At 37.9% G+C, this 27378-nt stretch overlaps 1 protein-coding gene across 3 annotated transcripts in view; it reads left to right on the top strand.

Annotated features, from left to right (window-relative positions):
* Positions 1–27378, top strand: part of dlg2 (discs, large homolog 2 (Drosophila)) — a 567102-nt gene that overhangs the window by 239197 nt on the left and 300527 nt on the right. For all 3 annotated transcript variants that reach the window (XM_052026014.1, XM_052026016.1, XM_052026015.1), the window contains exons 8-11: positions 4302–4355; positions 10927–10977; positions 19059–19183; positions 25491–25660. In XM_052026014.1, the coding sequence (XP_051881974.1) occupies positions 4302–4355; positions 10927–10977; positions 19059–19183; positions 25491–25660 (400 nt within the window). The remainder of the gene's footprint in view (positions 1–4301; positions 4356–10926; positions 10978–19058; positions 19184–25490; positions 25661–27378) is intronic.

Below are 27378 nucleotides of genomic sequence, written 5' to 3'. Positions count from 1 at the left end.
GGTTTCCTAAAGTATTTCAAACCGTGAAAAAATGGCATGTTTCCTTCACTAAAGAACAGTGAACCATATATTTTGGGGTGATCCAGTGATTCACTGATCACCATTGTTGATTAATAAAAGCAGAAATTGCATCATAACTTGGAAAATGACTGGGGACAATGACAATTCAGAGTGGAAGCATGAGATGCCAGAGCAGTGAATCAGAGATGCTGTGATTTCTTATGACGTGCTTCTCATTATGGTTGTGACATCACCGTTGTGTTTTTGCTTGAAAAGGAATGGGAAAAGTTAGGCATAATTCCTTTAGCTGGGTCAAGTTTTATTACTTAAAGCAACAGCAATAATCAAGCAGCTAAAGATAAAGCTTATAAAAATGGATTAAATATACTAACTGTAACTGTATCTGATTTTACTATATATAATAGTCACATTCAGTTATTAATGATATTTTATTGAATCATAGAATGATGTAGCACAGAAGCAGGCCAGTTTAATTATTGTCTCGGACTGGTTCTTTATCCTAGTCCTGCAGATACTCTTTTTATGTCTTGTATTGATCCTGAGTTCTTTTATATGTTCTCTGGGTCAACTAACATATCGAGCAAAGGACCATTCAGCTCAGTTATACTTAAAGTCTCTTTACTACTGCTTACTACCTAGCTTAAACATTTTTACAACTTAATACGTCTTAGCAACTGCGTCAAACATTCAGACCCAATGTTATCCAGTTTGGTGGAACTAGCCAGGTTCACTCTGAGGGCAACTAGCTTTCTCTGAACTCCAACTCAGAGTCGTCTTTGCAATGGTTGGTCTCGTGTTATCGCTACTTATGTCTCTGATGTCTTTTTTAATATATCTCTAATAATCTTCCAAAATATTTGTTTGATGCTCTTTCTAGGACTCTTGTAATTCGGAGATCATCCATCCAAGAACTGTGCAAGTAGGACACATCTGCTCCATTGTTCCCTTTTCAATCTCCTGATATAGAGTCCTTTCTAAGGTGACTCTTAGCATGTGACATCAGTTGAATCAGCAGTCTGGTTTTACATTCCCTCTTCCAACAGACTATCAATTGCAATTAAGTTGGCTTCTTTGCTCATCATGCATTCCAGATGGCTACAAATGTTACTATTGTATCTAATTTATCAAAAATATTCATGGTCTTAAATCTCTGTCAACTTTTATAAATTCATAAAGATATACAGCACAGAAACAGGCCCTTCAGCCCATTGAATGCATGCTAACTATCAAGCACCCATTGTTTGCACTAATCCTACATTAATCCATTTTTTTCCTCCCCAGATTTCTATTAACTCCCTCCTAGATTCTACCATTCACCTATTCACTAGGGGCAATTTATAGTGGGCAAAGTAACCTACCAGCCCACATATTTATGGATTGTGGGAGGAAACAGGAGCACCCGGAGAAAGCCCAGTCAGGATTGAGCCTGTGTCACTGCACCCCTGTTCCTCTTAATTGTCTATGTTAAGTAGAATACCTACAGCTCATCCAGTCTGTGTACATTATTGAAGTCCCTTCTGCATGGTAAAGTTCCAGCAGGTTGTTTTCAAGACTCCATTATAAATATACAAACAAAGGAAGCAAGTTGCATTTTTATTCTTAGTGAGTCCTATATACAGGAAATAATTTGAATAAAAATAAATAAAAAAGGATCAGGCAGAAGTTTTACTGGCTGTTGGCTGTTCCCTGGACGATGCAACCAAATCTTCTCAAGTTTACTTGAGTTTTTCTCTCCAAATAGGTTGGTTTACATCAAATAATAACCATATTTATGAATTCTGATATGTTGCAGATCTTTTTCATCCTCTTAAAATAGAAGTGAAAACAATGTTTCACGTCTTAGTTATGTAAGCTTTGGATGATTAAAAAGTAATGTGTAGAATCTGTAAACAAAATTTGGAGACCTTTTGTAGATTGATTGTTTCCCCAAAATGATCAGAAAGTTCAAAGCAATTAATTGACTGCATCTGCAGTCTCTTGTGTCTCTTAATTGACTGCTATTGCAGGTTCATCACCCTGAAACATTAATGCTATATCTCTCTCCACTGAAGCTTCCTGACCTGTTGGGTGTTGACAGCATTTTCTGTTTTTATTTCAGAATTCCAGCATCCATGCTTGTTTTATCCAAGAAAATAAGCTACTTTTGTTGTATGGCTACTTATATGACATTGTCTTGCTTGAATGACTTTGTGAAATAGGACTCTTATCTGAGTCAGTGCATTCAAGTGCCACTCTAGAGACTTGAGGCCAAAAAAAACTTCATTGTATTAATGAAGGTTTGCTGCATTGTTAGAAATGCTGTCTTCCGGGCGTGATGCTAGACTTCTTCCGGATGTAAAAGATTCATTACTATTTCAAAGAACAACAGAGTACTACCTTCAGTATTCTGGTCAATGTTACACCTCTGTATTCAGCATTTGTAAAATGTAATCGGGTCACAATCACTTTGCTGTTTGCAGAAGCTTGATATGTGCAAAAGGGTTGCTGTATTTCCTACATTGACTGAACAGTGCTTTTAGTCCTAAGGTGATGAAAAGTGCTACATTAACCAAATCCTTTAAATATGATTTAACAAATTTCTTCAAGCAATTTACATAAAATCCAGATAAATGATTTAACTTGTATTATTCAACAAAAAAAAGGGGCTAATCAATACTATAATTTTCTTCGAGTTATTTTTAGCAGAAATAGATATCGACCCGCCTGTAACAAATGGGTAGAGAATAAAATTTTCTGTGTGTAAATTGTTGAATGCTTTTTTATACAATTTTTCACTGAACCTAGCAAATTTAAGGAACCCAAGCCTCTTGATTTATTAATTGTATTTAACTCTTTAGTAACTTGAAGTGTTTGCTGCTAGGCTAATATTCCAAGTGATTTCACAGCACTAACTGAAGCCACTGGTCTATCAGAGTTTAGGTATTATTTGATTCATATATTTACAAGGTGCCAGGACCTGGACTTCTAATATGATAAGCTGTTTATAATTTTAATAAAATTTTAAATCTTTAATTACATTTTGAGGCTTCATGTTGAAACCAAGTCTAATATTCAGGATTAATTGCTAAATCACCGTTCACATTAATACAGTATTATTTCTATTTTTAACTGCGGGTTCTGGTTCAGAAATTGGGGCATATTTTGCCTTATATTTGAAATGTCTAAGTTTAAATTTGGGATGAGAATTTGTTTGAGTTACATGAATGCTGAAATGTGCTCTGCATGGTTTTTTAATGGTTGCATACTAAATTGTATTTTTTGGTTTGTTCTATATGTAGCACATTTAAAAAATAAATATGAACAAAAGAACACACAGCATCCTAGTTGTTCTGATGTAGTTGGCTTCTTCAGGTGGATCATATAAAAATTATAGGATCTATTATTACAGCTACTGTCTGGGGATCTAAATAACACAGTCACGACTTCTCAGAAGAAAAAAAAGGAAATTTGTCCTCAATTGTTATTCTGAAAGGAAACATCTCTCGATGAAGACTTGCAGTTTACAATAAAATACAATCTACATTCATCAACTCTGATCTACATTTTCCACATGATAGTTTTGTTTCTAATGTAAGAGTGGAACTCTCTACTCTGTTATTGCTTTTCTTAACCTGTACTACCTCAATGCACTCTGTACTAACTCAATGTAACTGCACTGTGCAATGAATTAATCTGTACAAACGGTATGCAAGACAACTTTTTCACTGTACTTCGGTACAAGTGATAATAATAAACCAATACCAATACCAAAAGTTTCACCTCTTGACTGGGTAAATTTTATTTGCAGAATAGCTTTTATAATTTTTATTAGACTACAGTCCAGCTATATATGGGAAGACCAGAGCTGCCACCTTCCGTGATTTGTTACAATCTCTTTTCTCCTGCTATTGGCTCCATCCCTCCAGTCATGACCGGAAACTGAACTAGACAGTTTGCAACCTTGGTGATGTAACAGGTTGTCAGTTATATTTTGGACATGAGTAGTTCAACAAGTAATTAAAATTCTTATTTTATCAAGGGGCTGTCATACAATTAAATCAATGGATAGATTTCTGAAATAACGTAAAATGAATATGCAAAACCAGGGATAAAATATTTTTGTTAGCTTATTTTTTAAAATAATGTCACTTTCATTTTCCTGGTCATTTTAATATAGTACTGCATACTAAGATATAAATTTGTGTAATTTTTAAGAGTAGGAACATTGAGAGACCAACTCTCACTTAGATACTTAACAATACCCAGCAAATAGGTTTGACTTTATTTTTGTTTACTTACAGGCAAGCCCTATTCCCATTATTGTCAATACAGAAGCATTGGAGACACTCCCCTATGTAAGTACAGCTCTTCAGATATCAAATGTTTTATATCAACTGAATGTGATAAAATATGATGTTGTATTTTGCACTACAACTTACAGTAGTATACAATACCAATTCTTTTACCTTCTTAAATAGAGTATTGCTAGGGCTGTGTACAAATAAAACATTGATAATCTGGCATCTGCTTGTTTGGAAATTCTGACAGTCCGGCTTACTCATGAGTGTAAATGTGAGCCAGGTCCAGAGTGCAAGCAAGATATATGGCCTGAGCTGGGGTCCAGGCTATGGGCTGGAGCTGGGGGTCCGGACTGTGGGCTGGGGTCGGGTGGTCTGGGCTGGGGACAGAGCTGGAGGTCCAGACTGTGGGCCAGGGCTGGGGATCTGGACTGCGGGCCGAGGCCAGAGCTGGGGGTTTGGGACTGTGGGTTGGGGGGCTGGGCTGTGGGCTGTGGCTGAGGGACTGGACTGTGACCCGGGGCCAGAGCTGGGGGTCCAGACTGTGGGCCAGAGCTGGGGCTGGGGGGCCGGACTTTACAGGATGTTGGTCTTGTTTTTTTTTCCTCGCTCTGCCTCTTCCAAACCATTTGGGGTATTATCATGTGATTTCTTTCTTCTCCTTTCCTCATTTTTTCCTGATTTAGGTAGAAGTTAAGAAGAATATAACCTTTGCATTACATTCTCGTTTTGAAGCTTAAAGAATTCTGTGTAGAAAAATACATTTACACCATAGAATGGACATTTCCTTTCAATCTTGATACCACTATCCTTTCCATTTCAGCTGCTGTTGCATGTTTTCAAACTACAAAACAATCTACTCATCCTACAAAATTTCCTAAGATTTCCCCAAATCATCTGCAAACCAGTTATGGGGAGCAGGTTTTGAATTATTATATCTTAAATTTGAGTAATATCTGTCCATGGAAGTAGCATTTACCCTACAATCATTTGAACAGAAATACTAAACACCTATTCATCGCCTGCCTTGATAGACGTCAGATGTAAAAATGATCCTTTATTTACCGAAGTGCACCAGAATCATCACTCCTTTTTGAATTTTTCTTTCTTAACCATATACAGTATGTACTGTGCCAAGAAACCAAAAACAAAGTGTCACCAATGCTATTTATTTTCAGAGATAAACATTAATATAGGCTAACTTAGGGAAATTGTATTTTTCTGATTCTGTTAAGTAATATTCCACTCAAATGTACTGAGAATGTATACAACATTAAAAGATTTTGGGTGAAGAAAAGCTGCTGACATGAGGTTAACAAATATGCTCTTCTCTAGGAAGGATTGTTAAATTTTAAATTATTCATAAAATGAACTATGAATAAATGATGAATGGTGCGCTCACTTATTCCCTTAGCCTTTTTAGCTTTAACTAAGGGCAGATTTGACTCTTAAAGGCTATTCTCTTGCATAAACAAAACTATTTAGATAACTAAAGATGGATAGTAAATGCTGGTCTGGCCAGTGATGCTTACATCCTGAGAATGAACAAAGTGAAACAAAAGATTGATCATGGGGAATTTTAAAATGATGCAGAATAAAAGATTGTGTGAAACTGAATGATTAAGGATTTTTTAGGAAATCCTAAAAAAGTAGTGTTGAAAGAAAACATTTCACTATTATATGCCTCTATCGAGGGTGGGTTTAGAGTGAAGGCGGCATGTGTAGTTCTCCAGTCTGTAGAACCATGCTATCCTCTCCAAAGTCCCACCCTTCCCCCTCCCCCAAGGCTCCCCAGGCTTCTTTCCTACTTGTTATTTACAATCCTTGAGCCTCACACTATGGACCCTTGTTTGATCCATTTTAGCTTCTTATTTTTTTTAATCCCATGACCCACTGGAAGGTCATGACTCCCATATTGAAACTTAATACTCCAATTAATTAGGCATTATTTTGATGTTAACATTGACATCCTGCATTTTGTTCACGTGTAGATAAAGCAGTTTTGTTTCATTTTAACCATCTGAAAATAGCATGATAAATTCTCTAAAGAAGTCATGGGAAGAGTGGGCAAGCACAATGAAGTAGATGTGATATACATAAACATTGAGAAGATCCCTGATACGCTGCCAAAGTGGACTCAGCGTGGATCCCCATAGAACACTATTTCATACTTTCTGTCTGTCACTCTCCCACAGTAGGTGAAACCTCCTTTAAGGGATATCTTGGAAATTCATGGCAAAGGGCAGGGAACACAGAGTCAAGAGTAATCTTGCAGAATGCATTGCAAAGTAGCTACTAAAGAGAAACCAGAAGCCCAATTGTTTCTTCCAGATTTAGGGCATAAATCCAGTGGCAAACAAGAACTGCTGCACTGAGTATACTGAATGTATGGTTGGTCTGCTTGCCTCATGGCAACCATGGGTTGTTGGTTCTACCCCATGTACCAATGCACTGGCATTGTGGAGATGCAGGTTGTTCAGTCGAACAATTATGTGTCTGGGGTGTGTGGAAGGAGACCAGGAGTAGAAATATACACCACCACAATCACTAACATCATGGCCTGGCATATATCCCTCACTCGACTATAATTATCGAGCCAGAAGATTAACTCAGCTTCAGTGAGGACTGCAGAAGGAGTGTAAGCAAAATCAGATGCAGCTTTAAAAAAAAGAGATGCTAGCCCTATGAAAGTGCAACACAGGACACCACGCATGCTGAATGGCAAAGAAAAGACAGAGCTAAATAATTTCACAACCAATGGATCAGATTGAAGATATGCAATCTTACCACATCTAATGGTGTGTCTGTTAAACAGCTAATGGGAAAATGAGACTCTAAGAATGTCCTCAGCCTCAGTGATAAAAATTATGCTATCAGGGTATTATTATTTACTTATATTTTTACAAAGTTACATAATTCAATATGTAAGTTATCCATGATATATTATCACCTTGACATGACTGCTCGTTTATATTCCTTCTAATAATCAGCTCATACTTTTTTCACAGATAGAGCAACTTAAATGAAACTTTTCAAATGGTGTTCTATCTTCTACACTGAATTAGTGATAATAGCCTCAGGTTTCCTTTTCTATGTATGTGAATAACAAGTAATACTGCTGAGAGAATGTCTAAGTAGGTCATACCCAATTAGGAAAAAAGTGTGGAGATGGTATTAATACAACAACGCAGCCACATTTTTGTTATTAATTTTATTTATTTATTTATTACCCACCCCTGTTGCACTTGAGAAGGTGGTAGTGAGCTACCTTCTTGAAGGTATTTCCACAATGCCATTGAATAGTGAGTACCAGTGACTAGGAGGCTTATCTACCAGTGGTGGTGCTCCCATTCACCTGTAGCCCTTACCATTCTTGTCAGCTGAGTTTGCAGGTTTGGGTGATGCTGTCAGAAGCAGTTTGTGAGTGATTGCAGTGCATTTACTGGATTCTACATGTGTAGCAATGGTGTAAAGGCATTGGAGGGAATGAATGCCAAGGATGGTGGATTGGGTGCCAACCCAGAGGACTGCTTTGCCTTGGATGATGTCAAGCTTCTTAAGTGTTATTGAAGTTGTATTCATCCATGCAAATATAGAGAATTCATGCATCTTAAAGCTGGTGCTAAGATGGTTAGGAGATGAGGCACTCATCATCAGGATACCCAGCTCCTGACCTGCTTTTGTAATTGCAGTATTTATGTGACTGGTCAGTAGTGATCCCTAGGATTTTGATAATGTAGGAAACAGTAATAGTAATGTGTAGATCATTAGACTCTTTGGTTGGAGATGGTCAATGCTTGGTATTTCTAAGAGGCACTAGAAGGGAGAAAGTGGTTCTTGTGGAAAGTAGAAAGGGGGCGGGGGGAGGAGAGGGAAAGACCTAGCTGGTGGTGGGATCAGGTTGGAACTGGCAAGTGATGAAGGATTAAGTGCTGCATGCAGAGACCAGTGAGGTGAAAGGTGAGGACCAGGGAAGTTCTCTCTCTGTTCTGTCTGGGCAGAGGGTGGTGGTGTGGAGGTGTGAGAGCAGAGGTGTAGGAAATGGAGGAGATGTGTGTGAGGGCTTCATCAGGTACCGTAGAGGGGAAACCAAGTTTTCTGAAGAAGGAGGACATTTCAGATGTCCTAGAATAGAAAGCCTCATCATGAAAACAGATGTAATGTAGACAGAGAAACTGAGAGAAGGGGATGGTATCCTTGTGGGAGACAGGGTGGGAGGAGGTGTAGGCGAGGTATCTGAAGGTTTGTTTAATAGAGACTGGTCAAGGTGGGGAATTGGAAGTTGTCAAAAGATGGAGGGCATGGGAGGTGTCCCTGATATAGGTGGGAAGGGACTGGACAAGAGGAGACAGGATAGAGTTAAGGTGTGAAGAGATATGTTTGGTGGGGCAAGAGCAGGCAGGAACAATTGGTCTACCAAGGCAGTCCTGTTTGTGGATCTTAGGTAGGAGATAGAAGCGGGCAATACGGGGTTGGGGCACTATGAAGTTGGAGGCTGTGGAGGGGAGATCTTCTGATCTGATGACATCTGTACTAGTCCAGGAAACAGTGGCTTGGTGTTTGTTAGTGGGGTCATATTCCAGGTGAAGGTATGAGGAGGTTTTTGTAGAGACTGGACACTGATGGTAAAGATGAGATGATTTCTAAGGCATATGTTACTTGCCATTTATCAGCTCGTGCTTAAATATTGTCCAGGCCTTGCTGAATATAAGAGCAGACTGTTTTACTTACTAAGGAAATGCAAATGAAATTTAATATTGTGCAGTCATCAGAGAATGGTCCCCACTTCTGACCTAATGATGGGAGGAAGTTCTTTGATGAAGCAGTTCAAGATGGTTGGGCCTATATCACTGCCTTGCTGAACTTCTTTTTGAGCACTTGAATCACCAAGATATAGAAGACTATGGACCCAAGTGCTGGTTGGTGGGATTAGTATAAATGGGTACTTGATTGTTGGGATGGACAAGATGAGGTGCCTGTTTCTGTGTTGTATGACCTTGTGACTCCTGCTCTGATATGCTTAGGCTTGAATGATTGTCATCCGACAACCCCAGCCATCCCCCATTTTATGAAGTGTGATCCCATCTATTGGAGTGTTTTCCCCTTGTTGTCCATTAGCTTTACTTGGGTTTACCAGGATATACCAACTTTACCAGGCTTCCTTGATTCCACACATAATCAAACACTACCTTGATATTGTTTTCACCTCACCTCTGCAATTCAGCACAGGTGTATATTTGTGCCAAGGCTGTGATGAGGTCTGGAGCCTAGTGATCTTGTTGAAAGCTAGCTGGGCATAGGTGATCAACTATTGACAACAGGTGCCATTTTATTTCCCTGTCAACAGTAGATAAGTGTGCAGTAATCAGAAATACTGGATTTGTTCTACTTTTAGTGAAGAGAACATATCTGGGTAATCGACTGCAATGTTGGGTAGATGCTTTTGTTGTAATTTGTGGTTAGACAGTTTGACTAAGGCGTGGCTATATTCTGGAGCACAAGTCTGGAACATGCTGTTATCTGGTGCTATGACCTTGCTATATCCAGTGTCTTCAGTGAATTGGCTGAAGACTGGCATCTGAGAAGAATGCTGAGATGGATCATACTCTTGATCATAGAGCTAAACGTGGTTGTAATGCTCCAACCATGTCTTTAGCACTACATACTGGGCATCATTTTCCCTCTTCAAGAATGGGTTCTTGCAGCTCCTCCTTCTGTTGTCTGTTTCATGTCCATCATTATGCTTGACTAGGCTTGGCAGGACTGCAGAATTGTGATATGATACATTGTTTATGAGCTCACTTAGCTCTGGATAAAGAACATAAAATCATTATAATTCCAGTATAAAAAAGGTATTTTAGTTTTTCTACCAGTTTTTCTCTTCAAATGCAGAGCTGAGGTGAGAATGACATCCAGAGAGTATTTGACCTAGTGTGGCATCAAAGAGATCAATGGAGAACAAGGGGAAAACACTCCAATGTTTGGTATTTAATCCTCTGAAGCCATTTTCCTGGGACCCTTTCTATTTATGACACAGCATTGGTGGTTGTGTCCTTAACCACCACAGTCTACATTATGGGCATCTCCGAAATCTCTATATCCTTCTCTGTCTATGACTTCTTTAATCCCCACATCATTGACCAAATTTTGAGTCACATTAATACCTGCTCCTTCAGCTCCATTTTGCCATAATGATGAACTTTGTCAGTACATAGCTGATGTTAGGGCTGTCAAAGGCTGTTGCAGCATTCCTGGGGCAGGTTCTCAGGTTACAATTCTTCGGCCTTCTTGCCATGTTGTCTCACTAGGCATCTGTCACTGTGGAGAGGTCAGCTTATCCAGCCTTCTGCATCAAAAAAGTAAGTGCAAGTGTGTGGGCAGGAGACCAGATCTGGGACAATTTAATCCATAGTATTTTGAATAGTTGTTCCCAGTACTTGAGAAAAGTATATGTTTAGTTGTCATAAGTATTTGGGAAAAGGTATATTTGAAAATGTAAATACTGTTCAGATATTGCTTGACCTCAATTTCTCAATGCTCAAGATAATTTAAATGCAGGTCAGTTCTTGTACAGATTGTCTGTTTTCATATTAAATTAATTTCTGACTTAGTTTTTTTTGGCATTCAGGTCAATGGAACAGAAATAGAATATGAATTTGAAGAAATCACGTTGGAGCGAGTGAGTTAAAATGGTCTCTTATATATGCTTATTGTGTACACAGTTTGGAACATGGTTTGACATTCATCTTACAATGCTAGCTGATTATTTTTGCAATTCATGGATGACATTGGGTTATGATAGTTGCACTTAATACTTTTATATAAATAATTTTAAAAATTTAACATTATTTATTTCACAAGATGCATTGGGATTAAGAATTATTAATGCAAAAGCAGAGAGATATTTGGAATTCCATATCAGCTGAAATTTATATAATTCTTTAGATAAATTAATGTTGTAATTTAGTTATTTTAGTTTGCATTTACTCTATTTGCCAAAAAAATTAAATGGCAATTGAATAATAACTTTTCCCAGTTACTTGTGCTTTTACTACATGAAATGTCAATGTTGCTAAGATTGAACTGGAGTTTCAACATCTTTGGATGTTTTTTTTATTCTATAGCAATACTTGGGAAACTAAACAGGAAGCACATTTAATAATTTATGATCATACTTAGTGATTATTATTAACATTCAGAAGAAGTACTAAAGAATCTAATTAAAGGAAATGAATCAGAACAGATAGAAAAAGTAAGTATTGCAGATCTTCCAAACAATTGTGTTTACAACATAATAAAATGTAAGATAATTATTGACAAGGACTAAAGATTGGGGGAAAAAAATGCCAATTTTGAGATAAGAATGCAACCAGAGGGGCTAAACTGTAAAAATAATTGATATAAAAAAGGGATTAAATAATTAATGGACAGTACTTAAAAAGGTAGTACAGTTCAGAGAAAATACATTCCACAAAAATATGAATGGACTTGCCAATGATGAAATGGTATGGGTGAATGATAATTGAAGAGTAAAACTGAAGGTGAAGATTTACAAAGGGTATGCAAAGAAATCTGGAAAACAGTTCATGATCCACTAGAGAACCAAAGGGGAGTAGAGAATTTTTCAAGGAATATATTTTACAAATATATTATCAAAGAAAGATCAGGATAGGGGTAGAGCCAGTAAGGGTGCACGTGATAAACTCACAGAAATGACAGTACAATCAGGAATATGGACTAATTACTTTGCCTCAGTATTACCAGAAAGTTACCAGACGTAAAAATAGTATTAACATGATATTTAAGATTATTAGGAAACTAATCAAACTCAGAAGATAAAAAGGATAGATTTTGTGTGGAGGAAGCTAACAAATATATTATTATTCATTTCATGGGAAGTGGCGAGCACCTGTTGACCATTCTTAATTTGCATTGAAAAGGTGGTAGTGAGCCATTTCCTTGATCTGATGTAGTATATGTGCAAAGGTATCCCACAGAGCATTTTGGTAGGGAGTTCCAAGATTTAGACACAAGAACAAGGAAGGGACAGCAATGTATTTCCAAAACAGGAAATTGTATGGCTTGGGGAGGGAAGGGATGGGGTATGATGAAACTGGGGGTGTTGGTTTCCATGTGCTTGCTATCCTTTCCAATGTTAGAGCTTGTAGCTTTGGGAAGTTCTTTTGAAGAAGCTTTGGTAAGGAGAAGAGCAAGAATGGATAATGAAGCAAATGTAAATCAATGAAAGGAGAAGTTGGTAGCTTGGAGAACAGGTGAGCAGTGGGGAGAGGTTAGAATAGAGAGTTCCATAACTCATAGTTGAACCTGTTGAAAGATATAGAAAAGGATAAAAAGCTGCTGTTGAAGTAGAACAAGCTTATAGAGTATCCTCATCACTACTCTAGGAGTTTTTCTGACTGCTGATCTTGCTTTCATCATTCAGCAAATAAACCAACACCATCTGGTTCACACATGTCCTTCAGGGGAGGAAGTCTGCCATTCTTACCTGGTCTGGCCTGCGTGTGACTCCAGATCCAGCTCGTGGTTGGCACTCAAATGCCCTCTGAAGTGGTCTTTGCAAGCCACACAATTGTACCATTAATTTTATCTATGTTCAATAAGAGAAAGAATAATGCTGAACGGAGTATTGGTATTGACCTCATAGCCCAGTTGACCTTGCAAGGTACTCCTCACCAACATCTGGGGACTGACATCTAAATTGGGAGAGTTATTCCAAGGCTAGTCCAGGTAAAGTCCTGACTTAATTGTATTCACAGCATCATATGTTGCAGGCAATCTGCCATCGCTGGATTGGTCTTCTCCTAATAGCTGAACTGGTCTTCTAATAGCTGGACATACCCCCCTCAGAGGTGGTAGCTCAGTGATAACAGGCAGGAGGGATAGGCTTGTAATCTTTAACATTGACTCCAGATCCAAGACTCATGACATCAGGCCAAACAGAAACAAGGAAACTTCCATTTGAATATAACCTACTGTCCTCTTCAGCTGATGAATCAGTGCTCCTCCATGTTAACAAAAAACACTCAAAGTAGCAAAGGCACAAAATGTACTCGGTGCAGGGAAATTCATTATTGATCACTGAGAGTGGTTTCATGGCATTATCACCATCTGAACTGGCTGAATGCTGAAGGAGATAGCTGCTAGACTGGGTCTGCAGTAGGAAGTGAGTGAACCAACACAAAGGATAAAAATATTTGACTGATCCTAATCAATCCTAAAGATAGACCTGTGGCAGGTGTATCTGTCTGCAATAGCATTGTAGAAATGACTGCCACTCAGTCCTTGTGAAAATAAAGTCCTTCCTTCATATTAAGGACATGTGGCAGGCCAAGCAATTAAGTGCTAAAGTCACAACTGAGGTATATGCAGTCATATTCAGGCAGAAAAGCCAAATAGTGCCATCTCGGCTTCCTTCTCAGATCCCTCAACATCACAGAAGCCACTCTCCAGCAAATCCAATTCACCCCACGTTATCAATGAACAACTGTGAACACTGGATACAGTGAAACCTATGGGAATAGACAGCATCCTAGTTGAGATACTAAGGAGCTGCACCTGTTAGGGACTCAGTGAAAGTCCCTTTAAGATAGAGTGTGTGTTTGTGTGTGTGGGGCGTGCTTACGTTGATAGAAGATAAAGGACGTAATGACGTTGTTGAAGAGGTCAGAAGAAGAAGGAGAGAGAGAGAGAGAAGGGAGAGAGACACCAGCCTGCTAGTTTTCTCTATCGATGGATGAGAAACTATAACTGTGTCTGCCACTGAAATCTATGTATGGAAGTTGGTAGTAATCCAGTGGAGTTCACTTTGTTGCTGACCTGTAGAAGGAAACAGGTATTTGTGTGTGTGAACGACCACGATTCGGATGCTTTTCGGGGTGAGGGTCACTACCGAGTAAACACTGAAGTGTCGCTTGGGTTCCATCGTGGAACATTTGGATTTCGTATTTACTCTCCCTATGTTTTTCTACATCTACGTCTTATCTTCAGACAACGATGGTTGTTGAAGAAGCCCTTGCTCATGTTTCACCTTATGGCTTGCGGAACTGAACTTGAGGAACCATTCCTGAACTTGGAGTTTGGGACTTTGCCACACACACACACACACACACACACACACACACACACACACACACACACACACACGAAGAGTTTAGTTTTTGGGGTTAACGTTCGAGGTTTAACATTTTTGAATTCTAACATACTAACATTTTTACTTTTATTTTACGTATAATCATAAGTAGTGATTAATAAAATAGCTTTTGACACTGAATCATGCTCAGTGTGTTTCTTTTGTTGCTGGTTCGTGACACACCTCAGAAATATCTGTGACTAACCAAGCAGTTCCATCACAGTTACAACACTAGCATTTACTCAACAATATGGAAAATTGCTAAGGTATGTGCTGTTTATAAAAAGCAGGAAAAATCCAATCCTGATAATTATTGTCCTATCAGTTAACTCACAATCATTAGCAAAGAGACAGAAGCTCTCACTGACAGTGCTATCAGGGGACAGTCATTCATCAATAATGCACTCACAGTGCCAAGTCTGGGTTTTTCCAGGACATCTTGTCTCCAATCCCTGTTCCAATCATAGACCAAAGAGTGGAATTGTATAGGTGAGGTGAGAATGATTAGAATGATGACTGCATGATGGAATACTCTCCACCTGCCTTGATGAATGGAGTTTTAACAATTCTCAAGAAAGTTGACACCACTCGGGACAAAGCAGCCTACATGATTGACATCCAAGCCATTACTTATAAAATGCACTGCAGTTACTTGCCTTGGCCACTCCAATAGCACCTTCCGTTACAAACTGGGTTACTATTGGTGAATGTCCCTTTAAGATAGAGCATAGTGGTGTGTGTGTGTGTGTGGGCGTGGTTACAACAACAGAAGATAAAGGACGTAATGATGTTTTTAAAGGAGTCAGTTGGAATCAGTCAGAGGAGAAAGAGAGAGGAGAGAGGAAGAGACAACAGCCTGCTAGTCTCTATTGATGGATGAAAAACAGTGACTGTGCCTGTCACTACAATCCACGTATGGATTTTTGGAGTAATCCGGTGGAGTCCACTTTGTTGTTGACCTGTAGAGGGAAACAGGTATTTGTGTGGACAGCCACATCTCAGATGCCTTTCGGGGTGGCAGATACTTCGGAACAAAGCAGTGGAGTTCACTTTGTCGTTAACCTGTAGAAGGAAACAGATATTTGTGTGGACGGCCACGATTCGAGAGCCTTTCAGGGTGAGGCAGAAGTGGTGGAGTAGTCACTGCTGAGTAGACACTGAGGTGTCGTTTGGGTTCCATCGTGGAACATTTGGATTTCATAATTACTCTCTATTTTCTCTCTACGTTTTGTCTTCAGTCAATGGTGGTTGTTGAAGAAGGCTTTGCTCATGGTTCACCCTATGGCTTGCTGAACTGAACTTTGAGAACCATTCCTGGACTTGGAGTTTGGGAATTTGCCACACACACACTAAGAGTTTAGTTCTTGGGGTTAATGTTTAAGATTTAACATTTTTACTTCGAGCATTCTAACATTTTTACTTTTATTTTTTCTTATTATCATAAGTAGTTATTAATAAAGTAGTTTTTAACACTTATACATGACTTGGAGTGTTTCTTTTGTTGCTGGTTCGTAACACCTTCCAAACCCGTAACTTGTCCAACCAGGAAGGACAAGGGCAGCAAGTACATGGGAACACCATCAACCGCAGGTTTCCCTCCAAATTTCACACCATACTGTCTTGGAAGTATATCACTGGTCCTGCATCATTGCTCCATATAAATCCTGGAATTCCCTATCTAATAACATGGTGAGAGTGCTTTCACCTGAATTATCCATCCCTAAATGCTCTCCAGATGGTGGTGGTTCATGAAGATAGCTCACCATCACTTTCTGAAGGGTAGTTAAGGATGGGTAGTAATTGCTGGTCTTGCCACTGCTGCCCAGATGCTGAAAATGAATAAAACAAAACTGCGCCCGCCAACGGATAGATCAATGACTTTGGTGGATGTATATGTGAAGAAGAAGATGAAGCCCGTGAATGGATTTTAGGTTGATTAATTTTATTTTAATGCACTGGGATCTGTGAACAATATAGAGAATAGGATTTAGTTTGGGATGCTGTTGTTCAGAGTGTTGACAGTAGAGAATGTAATGCTTTCCTTCAGTATATATCCTGGAAATTAACCTCATGCTAGCAAGTAATGTAATCCATGATTAGTACTTGAAAAAAGAAAAATAAGATATCAAGAATTGATTCTTTGAGACACTAGAAATGATGTTGTATGGCAGGAAGAGAAGCCATTGATTAAAACATAGTTAGTATATCTGGACAGGTAGGTGGAATGATGCAAGGTCAGTACCACAGAGACAAAGCAATAGCAGAGTATAGTGTACTCAACTGCGTCAGTCACCACAAAGAGGTCAACAAGGAGGAGAAAAATACATCATGATCCTATTCATAAAGTTTGAGATAGATTTTATTATTTACAATGGGTTTCATGGTTCTGTCTCCTGAACTCGTTCCAGCTCACTTTACAATCTGTGTCAATTAGAGGTTACATTTGGCAACATGCAAGCTTTCAGTATCTATTTCTGTAATGCATAAGTCAAATTGGAGACCATTTAGTAGCATTTTATTTATTTCTGATTTCTCTGTTGCCTGAATAAAGTAAGGTATACCTACTGCTATTTCATGATTATGTAACCAGTGAATTTCTAACTGTACAAAAATGTCTACCACTTTAGAAATCTAGTAAACATGTTCCAGCAAAGGTTTTAATTATAATTCATTTGTCTAACAACCTCAAAAAAAATAGTGACCTTTTCAATATGATCTCCAATGTCACTTTGCATATTTTTAAGAATTGCTGATGTGACTTTACTCTCAAAGAAAAGCTGCTGCAGCAAATTTGTGATTTCGGATTCTACCACACCAAAAGATGTTTTGTTCTATAAGATGGCGAGCATTTGTTATTCCTTTCATATGAAAATAAAATGCATTCTGTTTTATTTTGTTTTTGATTGTCTATTTTCAGCTGAGAGTTTTTATGAACAAATAATCTTTCTTTGTTCTCATTGAGCTATTCTCTGCCTTACTTCAAGTAATCTATTGCAAGCAAATTTTAGATGCTTGTCAAATGCGACAAAGCTGTTAAAGGATAATCAAAATAAAAATGGGTGAACAGCTGATTAATTTGTTCTACTATTCTGAAATTAAGAACTGAAATATGCACAAATTGAAACCTGTAAACAAATGTAGCACTATTTTGTAGCAGTTTATTTTCCTGAGCCTGTCTTGGGTATGGTGTATGGCAATTGGTGGGACATTCTGAGTTAGATTTTCCCATCGTAATAATCAGGATTATTTACGTCAAGATGTTTGTATGAAAAGGTGTGAAATATAAATATTGCATATGCAGATGTAATTCAGACATATATGATTAAAATATTGTGGGATCAGATGCTCAATTAGTCTATCATATTTCAATGTACCAAATAAAAATAGCAGTAAAAAAACAAATGTAGTAGATTTTCTAAGTAATCAATTTATAATATCATCTTATTGAGCGGTGGGTCTCAGGCATCACCACTGTCTCTGATTTACAATTAGTTTAAATTGATATGTTTGCAATTGAAACAAAATTCAGAGGGATTCTGGAACTGGAGTGCACTATTTAAAAATTGCATTAGTTAAACAGACTATTGACTAAAATGATGAAAGATAAACATGAACAGTAAATAGGGAAAAAAATGGGCAATATGTGTAGATATGAATGCTGTTGAAATGGTTAACAATTAAATTAAAAGAGACTTGCTGAATAAAATGCTAAATTGTGGGTGGATGAACTAAAATGAACCAATTTGCTTTCCTGATCAGTTATTTGCTTTGAAATTCTTGTGACCTTATTTTAATGTACTTGAATTCTTCATAAAATTGTTTAATTGTGTTTACATCGTGATTAATTTGATATGAATATATTCATTAATATTTGTAAGAAATAGCTTTCCGAAGACCCATAATTTCTATTCACTTCAATGTTTTTGATGAACATTTTTTGCTTTGGATTAAAAGTCACATTTAAATTTTTATAAATTGCTTTCTGTGAGATTATAATAGTTAATTCTAACAAGCTTCAGGTAAATCAACAATAAAAGTATCCCATCAGAATCTCAATGTAGTGTAAACAGGTAGATGTTACAACCAAAAGTAGGATCAAGAAATTATAACATAGATTGGTCTGAACTTATTTTAAACCTATCAGTTGACAATAATGGAAACTGCTCAATTGTTAATAATTTTTAGGAGCACTCTGAAAATGTTGCTCAGTCACATCTAGTTAACATCATACCCCACTTTCTTTCCTCCTGAGAACTCATTCATTTGCTGTGAGCTCTTCTTCACGTTTGTTTAAAAAAATCTTTGAATTATTTTGGTTATATTAGCCACTGTGTATTCTGGACATATTGCAATGATGCCAACACGCACCAATTGTAAGCAGTAGAGACTACTGTTATTGAAGCCTTATTTTATGTTGACCCCTTAAGTTTCCGATTAGCCTGATTAGGATGCAGTCACAAGACAGTAAGCTATTACAGAGCATTCACCATATCTTCTTCCAGAATTCACAGTATGTTCCTTTTGGAGCACATGGTACAGATAGACTTTCTCCTCTGAATTTTGTCAGTAAATCGGATTGAATCAAATTCTCCCATTTCCTTTACCGACAGGGTAATTCTGGCCTGGGATTCAGTATTGCAGGAGGCACAGATAATCCTCACATTGGAGATGACCCTGGGATATTTATAACTAAAATTATACCCAGTGGAGCAGCAGCTAAAGATGGACGGCTCAGGTAAACTACATGCGTTACTGGATTTTCTTTCTCTGTTCCTTCTTGAGAATATCAATGCAGTAAAGCAAACATTTTGAAACTAAAATAGGAATTGCATAGTACAAATAGTGGACCAGTTAAAACCAGGAATGGTTACGATGCCAGAGTAGGAGGAGTGCAAGTGTCTCGGAGGGTTGTAAGGCAAGAAAAATTGCTGTTTGTAGACAGAGTCCATGGAAGTCTATAAAGTGGCTTCCACATGTTTTATAAAGACATTTTGTCAAATTGAAGAGATATGCACCTAGAAATTGGATCATTTGTATGCTACAGGATTCTTATCCAATGAAGTAAAAAAACACAATGAAGAATTGGGAACCAAACTGCCTATCGTATAAAGTCTACAGTTTTCCTTCCAGGTCCTCTGTGTATCTGACATATTGATTTCTGGAGAAATTTGAACATGCGTGATGGAGTCCAGTGGAGGCAAAGGATAACTAGTAGTTGTATTGGTAGAGAATTCAGTAATTAAGGGGAGAGTGGATCGCATCCTTTGTAAATAGAATTCAGAAGCTCAAATGGTATTTTGCCTACCAGGTGCCTAGGTGAGGGGCGTTGCAAATTATCTTGAAAGGAGATGTTCTAGTTGTTCTGGGTCAGCAATGTAGGAATATGGGAAAAAGTAGGCAAGAGGTGATGTTCAAAGAGTAAAAGTTAGGAGTTAAAATTTTAAAAAATGCAACTTCTATGGTAATGATCATGGGATCATCTGCAAATTACCATAGATTTAGCGCATCGTTATGTGTATAGTCTGGTTACATTTCAGGTTAATTGTAGCCCATAGGATCTTAATGGCAGAGATTTTGGTAGTGGTAAATGTCAAGGAGAGGTGTTTAGGCTCTTTCTTGTAAGAGATAATCATGGTGTTGCACAAATATCATTTGTCGCTTATTATCTCAAGCCTGAATTAGCCAGGTCATGCTGCATATGGGCATGGGCAGCTTTATTGTTTGAGGAATTGTAAATGGACTTGAAGACCATGCAATCATCAGCAAATATGCTCACTTATGAACACAGAAGGAGGGAGAAAAGAATATTGATGAAGTAGGTGAAGGTGGTTGGGACACTGGAGGCACAAGAACTGCAGATGCTGGAATCTGGAGCAACAAACAATCTGCTGGAGGAACTCAGCGGGCTGAAAAGCATCTGTGGGAGGGAAGGAATTGCTGGCGTTTCTCCACCCCCTTTCCCAAACCACTCTCCTTCCAATCCTCCTCCAGCCCTCCCATTTTTTGTGTTCCTCCCATCCCTTTGTGTTCCTGCTTATTGCCCTCCAGCAGCTATCTCCAATCTTCACACTCCCCTCTGCCCACTTTGCTCTATCTGTATATTTTTGTTTTTTTTTTGCTTGCCTCCATGTATCATTCACCTGCCACTGTCTCTCAACTCCACCCTTGCTCCCCTCCCCTACCTGGCACTACCTGCCTGTCATCTTACACTCCTTCACCAATTACCTTGGACTCCTTTCTCACCATTCTCCTTCTCCTCTTTATACTGGCCATCTTGCCTCTCCACTCTCAGTCCGGATGCAGGGTTTCAACCCAAAACATTGACAATTCCTTTCCTGCCACAATTGCTGTTTGACCCGCTGAGTTCCTCTTGCAGATTTTTTGTTGGGCCTAGGACACTGCCCTGAGGAGTTCCTACAGAGATGTCCTGGGGCTGAAATGATTAGTCTCCAAAAACTGAATTTTTTTAATGTTCTGGGTACATCCGCAGCTAGTGGAAAGTCCTCCTACTCCCTGTTAACATTTACTTCAATTTTACAAGGGCTTCTTGATACCATGCTGCCTTACTGCCTGTCAAGAACAGTAAGTATCTCTTAATCTTTAGAATTCAGCTTTTTGGTCCATATTTGAAGGCTGTAATGAAGTCTGGACATGAGTGAATCTCGTGGAAATAAAGTTCAGCATTGAAATGTAAGATGTAGCTAAACCTGGTGCACAAGTCTCAACACGCTAGCTGGAAGATTGTCAGGAACACTTCACCTTTGATGTTTTCAGTATGCTCATCCATTTCTTGATCATGTGCAGGGAATTGAATTTTCTGCAGATTGACTTCTGTCCTGGTGCAAACCTTAAGAGGAGGTCGAGATGTATGTACTGTAGAGGAAAGAAGAATGTTGTTAAAATTGTCAGCAGCCATTAAATATTGATGTTGGAAAAGATCTGGATATCATAAAAAAAACACAAAGTTAGCCTGCAGGTACAACATCTACAACTATAAAAGCAAAGTAGTATGTTGGCCTTTATTTCAAGGGGGATAGAATGTAAAAGTCTAGTTGCATTCATAGAGGCTAAAAGCACAGCTATTGCATATGGTTTAACTCTCCTTATTTAAGGAATACACGTTTTGAAGGCATTGCAAAGGAGGTTCACTCAATTGATTTCTTGGATGAAACCTTTTCTGTAAGGAACAATTGAACAGATTGGGTTTATATTCTCTTGAATGATTGGTAAGTGAGGTAATCTCATCAGCAAATATAAAATACTGGGAAGGCTAGATGGATTAGATACAGAAAAGATCTTTCACTGTTGAGTTTAGAACAGGGGACACAGTCTCAGGATGATGAAATGCTTAAGGCTGAAATGAGATAGAGTTTTTTTTCTTTCAGATGATTGTGAATCTCTAGAATTTCCTACCCTGAGGGTTGTGGATGCTGACTAATTAGATGTACTGAAGGCTGAGATGGTTTTTTTGGGCTAAAGGGGAGTTGGGGCATATTGGAATAGGAAAGAATATGGAATTGAATTCAAATCTCAGAACAGCAAAAATCTTTTAGAATGTTGATCAGGTTGAAGGAACCACGTGGCCTTCTGATTCCCCCATTTACAGGACCAGTTTGTCTCCATACAAATATTTTACAGAATGTAGGTCAAAAAATTGCAGACGCCCTTGCTATCAGTTTCTGTTGTTCTCTCCATTTGAGAATAATTTAAAAAAATTATGTGTGAATATTGTCTATTCAAGAAAGGTGAGGGGGGAAGACTAGAGAGTTATGGACTAGTTAGCTGAACATCTGTTGTTGGGAAATACTCAAGTTTATAAATATAGTGTGATAAGAACATATGGACATAATAAGTGGGAGTAGGAGTAAGTCATTTGGCTCTTTGAGCGTGTTCTGCTATCTATTAAGGTCATGGCTGATCTTTTACCTGATTATCATTGTCCTGCAGTATCCCAATATTCCTTAATTTCATTAATATCCAAAAAGATTATAGACCTCTGTTTTGAATAAACTCATGCCTGAACTTCCAGAGCTCTCCAAGGTAAACAAAAATCCAGAAATTTCTCCTAGTCTCTATCCTAAATAGCCTTCCCCTTCTTCTGCAACCATGGCCCCTGGTCCTAGAATGTTCAACCAGGGGAAACACCTTCCTTACATCCAGTCTGTCAAGTACTTTAAAAGTTTTGTAAGTTTCAATCAGATCTCCTCACATTCTTTTAAACTTTGAATACAGCCCTTATCTACTCAATCTCACAACATATGGGAAATCTGCTGTCCCTGGTAATCCAGTGAATCCAGACCCAATCTAGTGACTCTTTGCTGCATTCCCTCCATAGTAAGCACATTTCTTGGGGACAAAAACTGTGCACAATACTCCAGGTATAGGCTCAGCAAAGCCCTATATAATTGCAGTAAGAGTTGCTTTCCCCTGCATTCAAATCCTCTCATAATAAAGGATAATATACCATTTGCCTTCCTAATCATTTGTTGCATCTGCATTTTTGCTTACAGTGATTTGTGTATAAGGACACCAAGATCTCTTTGAACATCAACACTGCCATATCTCATGATTGTAACACTGATTTTTTTTGTTTTATGCACCAAATGGATGACCTCAAGTTTCCATGTTATATTCCATCTTCCATATTCTTGCCCAATCACTCAGCATGTCTATATTTTCTTGAAGACTCTATCTCCTCCACAAGCACAATCCTGATAGTTTAGTATTGTCCATGAAGTTGGATACATGACATTTGGTTCCCTCAGCCAAGTTGTTGATACTGACTATGATTAGCTGGGGTCTAAGCACTGATTGCTGCGGTACCCCATTAATCATAGCCTGCCAACTTAAGAAGAACCTGCTTACTCCCTTTTCTTGCTTTCAGTCTGAAGAACAATTCTCAATCCAGGTCAGTATGTTACCCGCAATTTCATGTGTTCTAAACTTGTGGAACAACTCAGTGGGACCTTATCAAAAGCCTTTTGAAAAATCCAAATACACCACATCCATTATCTTTTCTACAAGTCACATCCTCAAAGAATGCCAACAGGTTAGCCAAACACAATTTTCCTCTAATAAATTCATGCTGATTCTGTTCAATGCTATTATTGCTTTTGAGGTGTTTGTTATTGCATACTTCATTATAGATTCCAGCATTTTCCCTATGATATCAGGCTAAACGACCTATAACTTCCTATTTTCTCTCTCCCTCCTTTCTTAAATAGTGGTGTCACATTTACTTCCCTCCGGTTTACCAAAGTAATAATTTTCAGTTGATCAGTGTGAGCCAGCATGGATAGTAGGTTGTGGCTGATGAACCTAATTAAATTTTTGAAGAAGTGACTATTATTTTCACATTTATATTTTATTTCTTTGAACTTTTGGTATTATTTGATAAAGTGCCTCACATTAGACTGTTAGCTAAGGTTGATGGCTTTGGAAATGGAGACGAGTTATTGATGTGGGTAGGAAACTGGCTGGACAGCAGGAAACAAACAGTTGGTATCTGACAATGATCTCCTTTGGAACTGTACCATTTTCATATAGTTATCTTCACAACATAGTAGTGGGGACCTTGAAGTTACGGAGAGGAAGAGCTTCCTCTGTTGGCTGATTATCCAAGACTTGGGGGCAAAGTCTAAAAATTAGAGCCAGGAACTTTAGAAGTGAAATGAGAAACTACTTTACGTGCAATGGATGGTGGATATTTTAGACTTCTCCTCCAGAACTGGTTATTGGGTCAGTTACTAATTTTAAAGGATGAAAATTATAGACCTCTAATAATCAGATGATCTTATTAAATGGCCCAACAGGTCCAAAGGGCTAAATGGCCTATTCCTGTTCCCATGTTCCTCCACCAATGTTTGGCAAGTGCACCTTGCTTTCTTTAAACTGATAAACTAAGTGTGCTTTAGATTATTCTCAAAGAACTGTCTAAATTTCAGATGCCATCTTATTTCTTTGTTTTCTTGTAAGTTTGGTTTCTGGGGCCTTTATCACAAGGGGTATAGAATATAAAAGTAGGTAGGTTTTGATGCAAACTCATCTAGTGTTGGTAAGAGAGTGCAGTTTTTTATCTTCTTATCTGGGAAATAATATACTTGCATTAGAGGTAGTTCAGAGAAGATTCATTCAGTTGATTCCAAAAATGGAGTGGTTGACCTATGAAGCAAGTTTGAGCAAGCGGGGCTTAGAAGGTTGAGAGATGAACTCATTAAAACATATAAGATTCTAAGGGAAATTGCAGGGTGAATGCTGAGAGGATATTTCCCCTTGGTGGTGGTATCCGGGTCAGGCACGGTAGTGTAACAGTGAGCGTAACGCTATTACAGCACCAACGACCCAGGTTCAATTCCAGCTGCTGTCTGTAAGGAGTTTGTACGTTCTCCCCATGTCTGCGTGCATTTCCTCCGGGTGCTCTGGTTTCCTCCCACATTCCAAAGACATATGAGTTAGGAGTTGTGGGCATGCTATGTTGGCGCCGGAAGCGTGGCAACACTTGCAGGCTGCCCCCAGAACATTCTACGCTAAGATGCATTTCACTGTGTGTTTCAATGTACATGTGACTAATAAAGATATCTTATTTTATCTAGAATATGAGGCATAGTTCTAAAATAGGGAGTCACTTTTTAAGGTGGAGATAAGAGGGAATTTCTTCTTTCAGTGGGTTGTAAATTTTAGGAATTTTCTGTCTCAGAGAGCCGTAGAGGCAGAGTTATTGAATATATTCAGGTGGAGATTGACAGATATCTGAACTATAATGGAGCCAGGAAGGTACGAAGAGAGAATGGGAAAAAATGTTGAGGTGTGATTAAATCAGTCATGGCCTTATTGAATGGTGGAGAAAGCATGAGGGGCTGATTGACCAATTCTTATGTGATAATGTTAATAGCAAGCCTCGCCTTGACAAAAGATAGCACTTTTGCTTGTTTAATTATATTTATCTTCATTCATTTCCAAGAATGCAATCATAAGTGAATGAGATTAAAACTGAAGAAACAAATAATTTTATATGAAAATTAATTTTATTTTTTCTTGTTTAGAGTCAATGACTGCATTCTGCGGGTAAACGAAATTGATGTCTCTGAAGTATCTCACTGTAGAGCTGTAGAGGCATTGAAAGATGCTGGTTCGATTGTACAACTGTATGTGCGCAGAAGAAGACCTGTTTTGGAAACCATCACAGAAATAAAGCTTATAAAAGGACCTAAAGGTATTCTTACAAACTGAAAACAAATACTGGAAACATAATAGACATTGACGCCTTGTAATTGAAATGTATTGAATGGTTTAAATTTAATCTTTTGATATTGCTGGGTACGACATTGACACGTCTGTATCCCAAATATTCCTTTTAAAATATTACTGGTATTTTAAAGAGACAATCTTTTATTAGAGGTTCAAATACAGGTGGTTTATTCTTGTCAAATCATGAGTCTGAATGAAATGTGTGACCTAGAAATTACCTATTTATCTGACTATTTGCACTAATGCTACTTTACATGACATGTTAATCCATAAATATGGGTTTATCTACCACATTAACACAAAAATATGCTTTTATTTTATAGAAATTGATCAGTGACTTTTTTTTCATTTATTGGTAATAATGTTTAAGAAAATTCTCTTTTCGTAAGCACTGAATTTCAACATTAATATATTCATGAAGCTTTTTTAGTAACATACCTTATGAAGTATTGAAACAATTTATTATTATAACTCAGAAATATACAAATGTTATTACTTTTTGCTTTGCCAGAAGCTTACTTAATATTGTAATGCAATCGTTAGATCTCTGTTAGGTGCTCTAACACTTTCGAGTTTCCAGGAAATGCCAGTTTTTAATATTGCACTCTTAAGTTAGAAAATAATGGAAATACAGTAAGAAATTTCAATCTGAATACAGAACAAAATGCCTCCAATATGCATCAAAAATTTGCATAAACAAATGATGTCAGTTATATTAGCCGTGTGAAGATTAGGTTGAGCACAATTGGACCATGACACAGTGTTACAGTTTCTGGAGGTTTGTGCTTCCCTTTTAGAAACTTCTGCCCTGTTAAGCAGGTAGCAAGTAGTTATGTGTGGTACTGCTGGCTCTTAAGTAGAAGATTTGCCCATAATAAACTAATAATTCATTCAAGTGTATGGAGTCAGGAGAAAATTAACCAAATGGACAGCTGACTGGAGAACAGAAGACGGTGAGCTATTCAAAATGTAGAAGTTAGGAAGTGGGCTTTCACAAGAATAAGTGTAAGACCATTGATGTTCACACTGATGGTTCAGATTTTGGAATAGGAAATATAATTTGTGTGGATATTGCATTTTGGTAAGAAAAATAAGGTTTGCACATTTAGTTAGAAATTATGTTCTAATAGTTAGAAGTTGTTACACAGGTCAGTAATCCCATAGAAAAGTCACTAAACTTTTGACTTTATTTCTGGAGGAAATAAGGTAAAGTTAGTGAAATGTGGAGAATTTTCGCAAGCTTGTATTGAACCTTGATTAGACCACACTTGGATGACCATTGCAGTTCTGATAGGCAAATTATGCAAAGGATAAAGAGCACTGGTGAGTGTGTTTTTTCAAGAAAGTTTTTCAAGAGTGAACCTAAAATTGCAAAGTTCTACCTATGAAGTAATGATGGACAAGCTGGCAGGGAGGATGGGTCCTTTTTGTTCTCTAGTGCAGAAGAATGAAATGTGAACTAATATATGTCTTTAAAGTTATAAAAGGTTTTGATAGATTAGGAACAGAGAATTAGACCTTTGTCTTCAGTTTCTTATGCTGAGTAAGCAATATGGTAGTGGCTAAGCATCTAAAAGTTCTGCTCTTGAAATTCAGCTCTTTAAACTTCATTGTAATAGCCTTCATATAAATACATAAAAATACAGTAAATGGGATAAATGTTCTGAATATCCATCAAGTTTA

The sequence above is a fragment of the Pristis pectinata genome, chromosome 11 (assembly GCF_009764475.1).
Source record: "Pristis pectinata isolate sPriPec2 chromosome 11, sPriPec2.1.pri, whole genome shotgun sequence".
NCBI lineage: Eukaryota > Metazoa > Chordata > Chondrichthyes > Rhinopristiformes > Pristidae > Pristis > Pristis pectinata.
The sequence above is the reverse complement of the archived record's forward strand: the minus strand, read 5'-3'. Positions and strand labels throughout refer to the sequence as shown.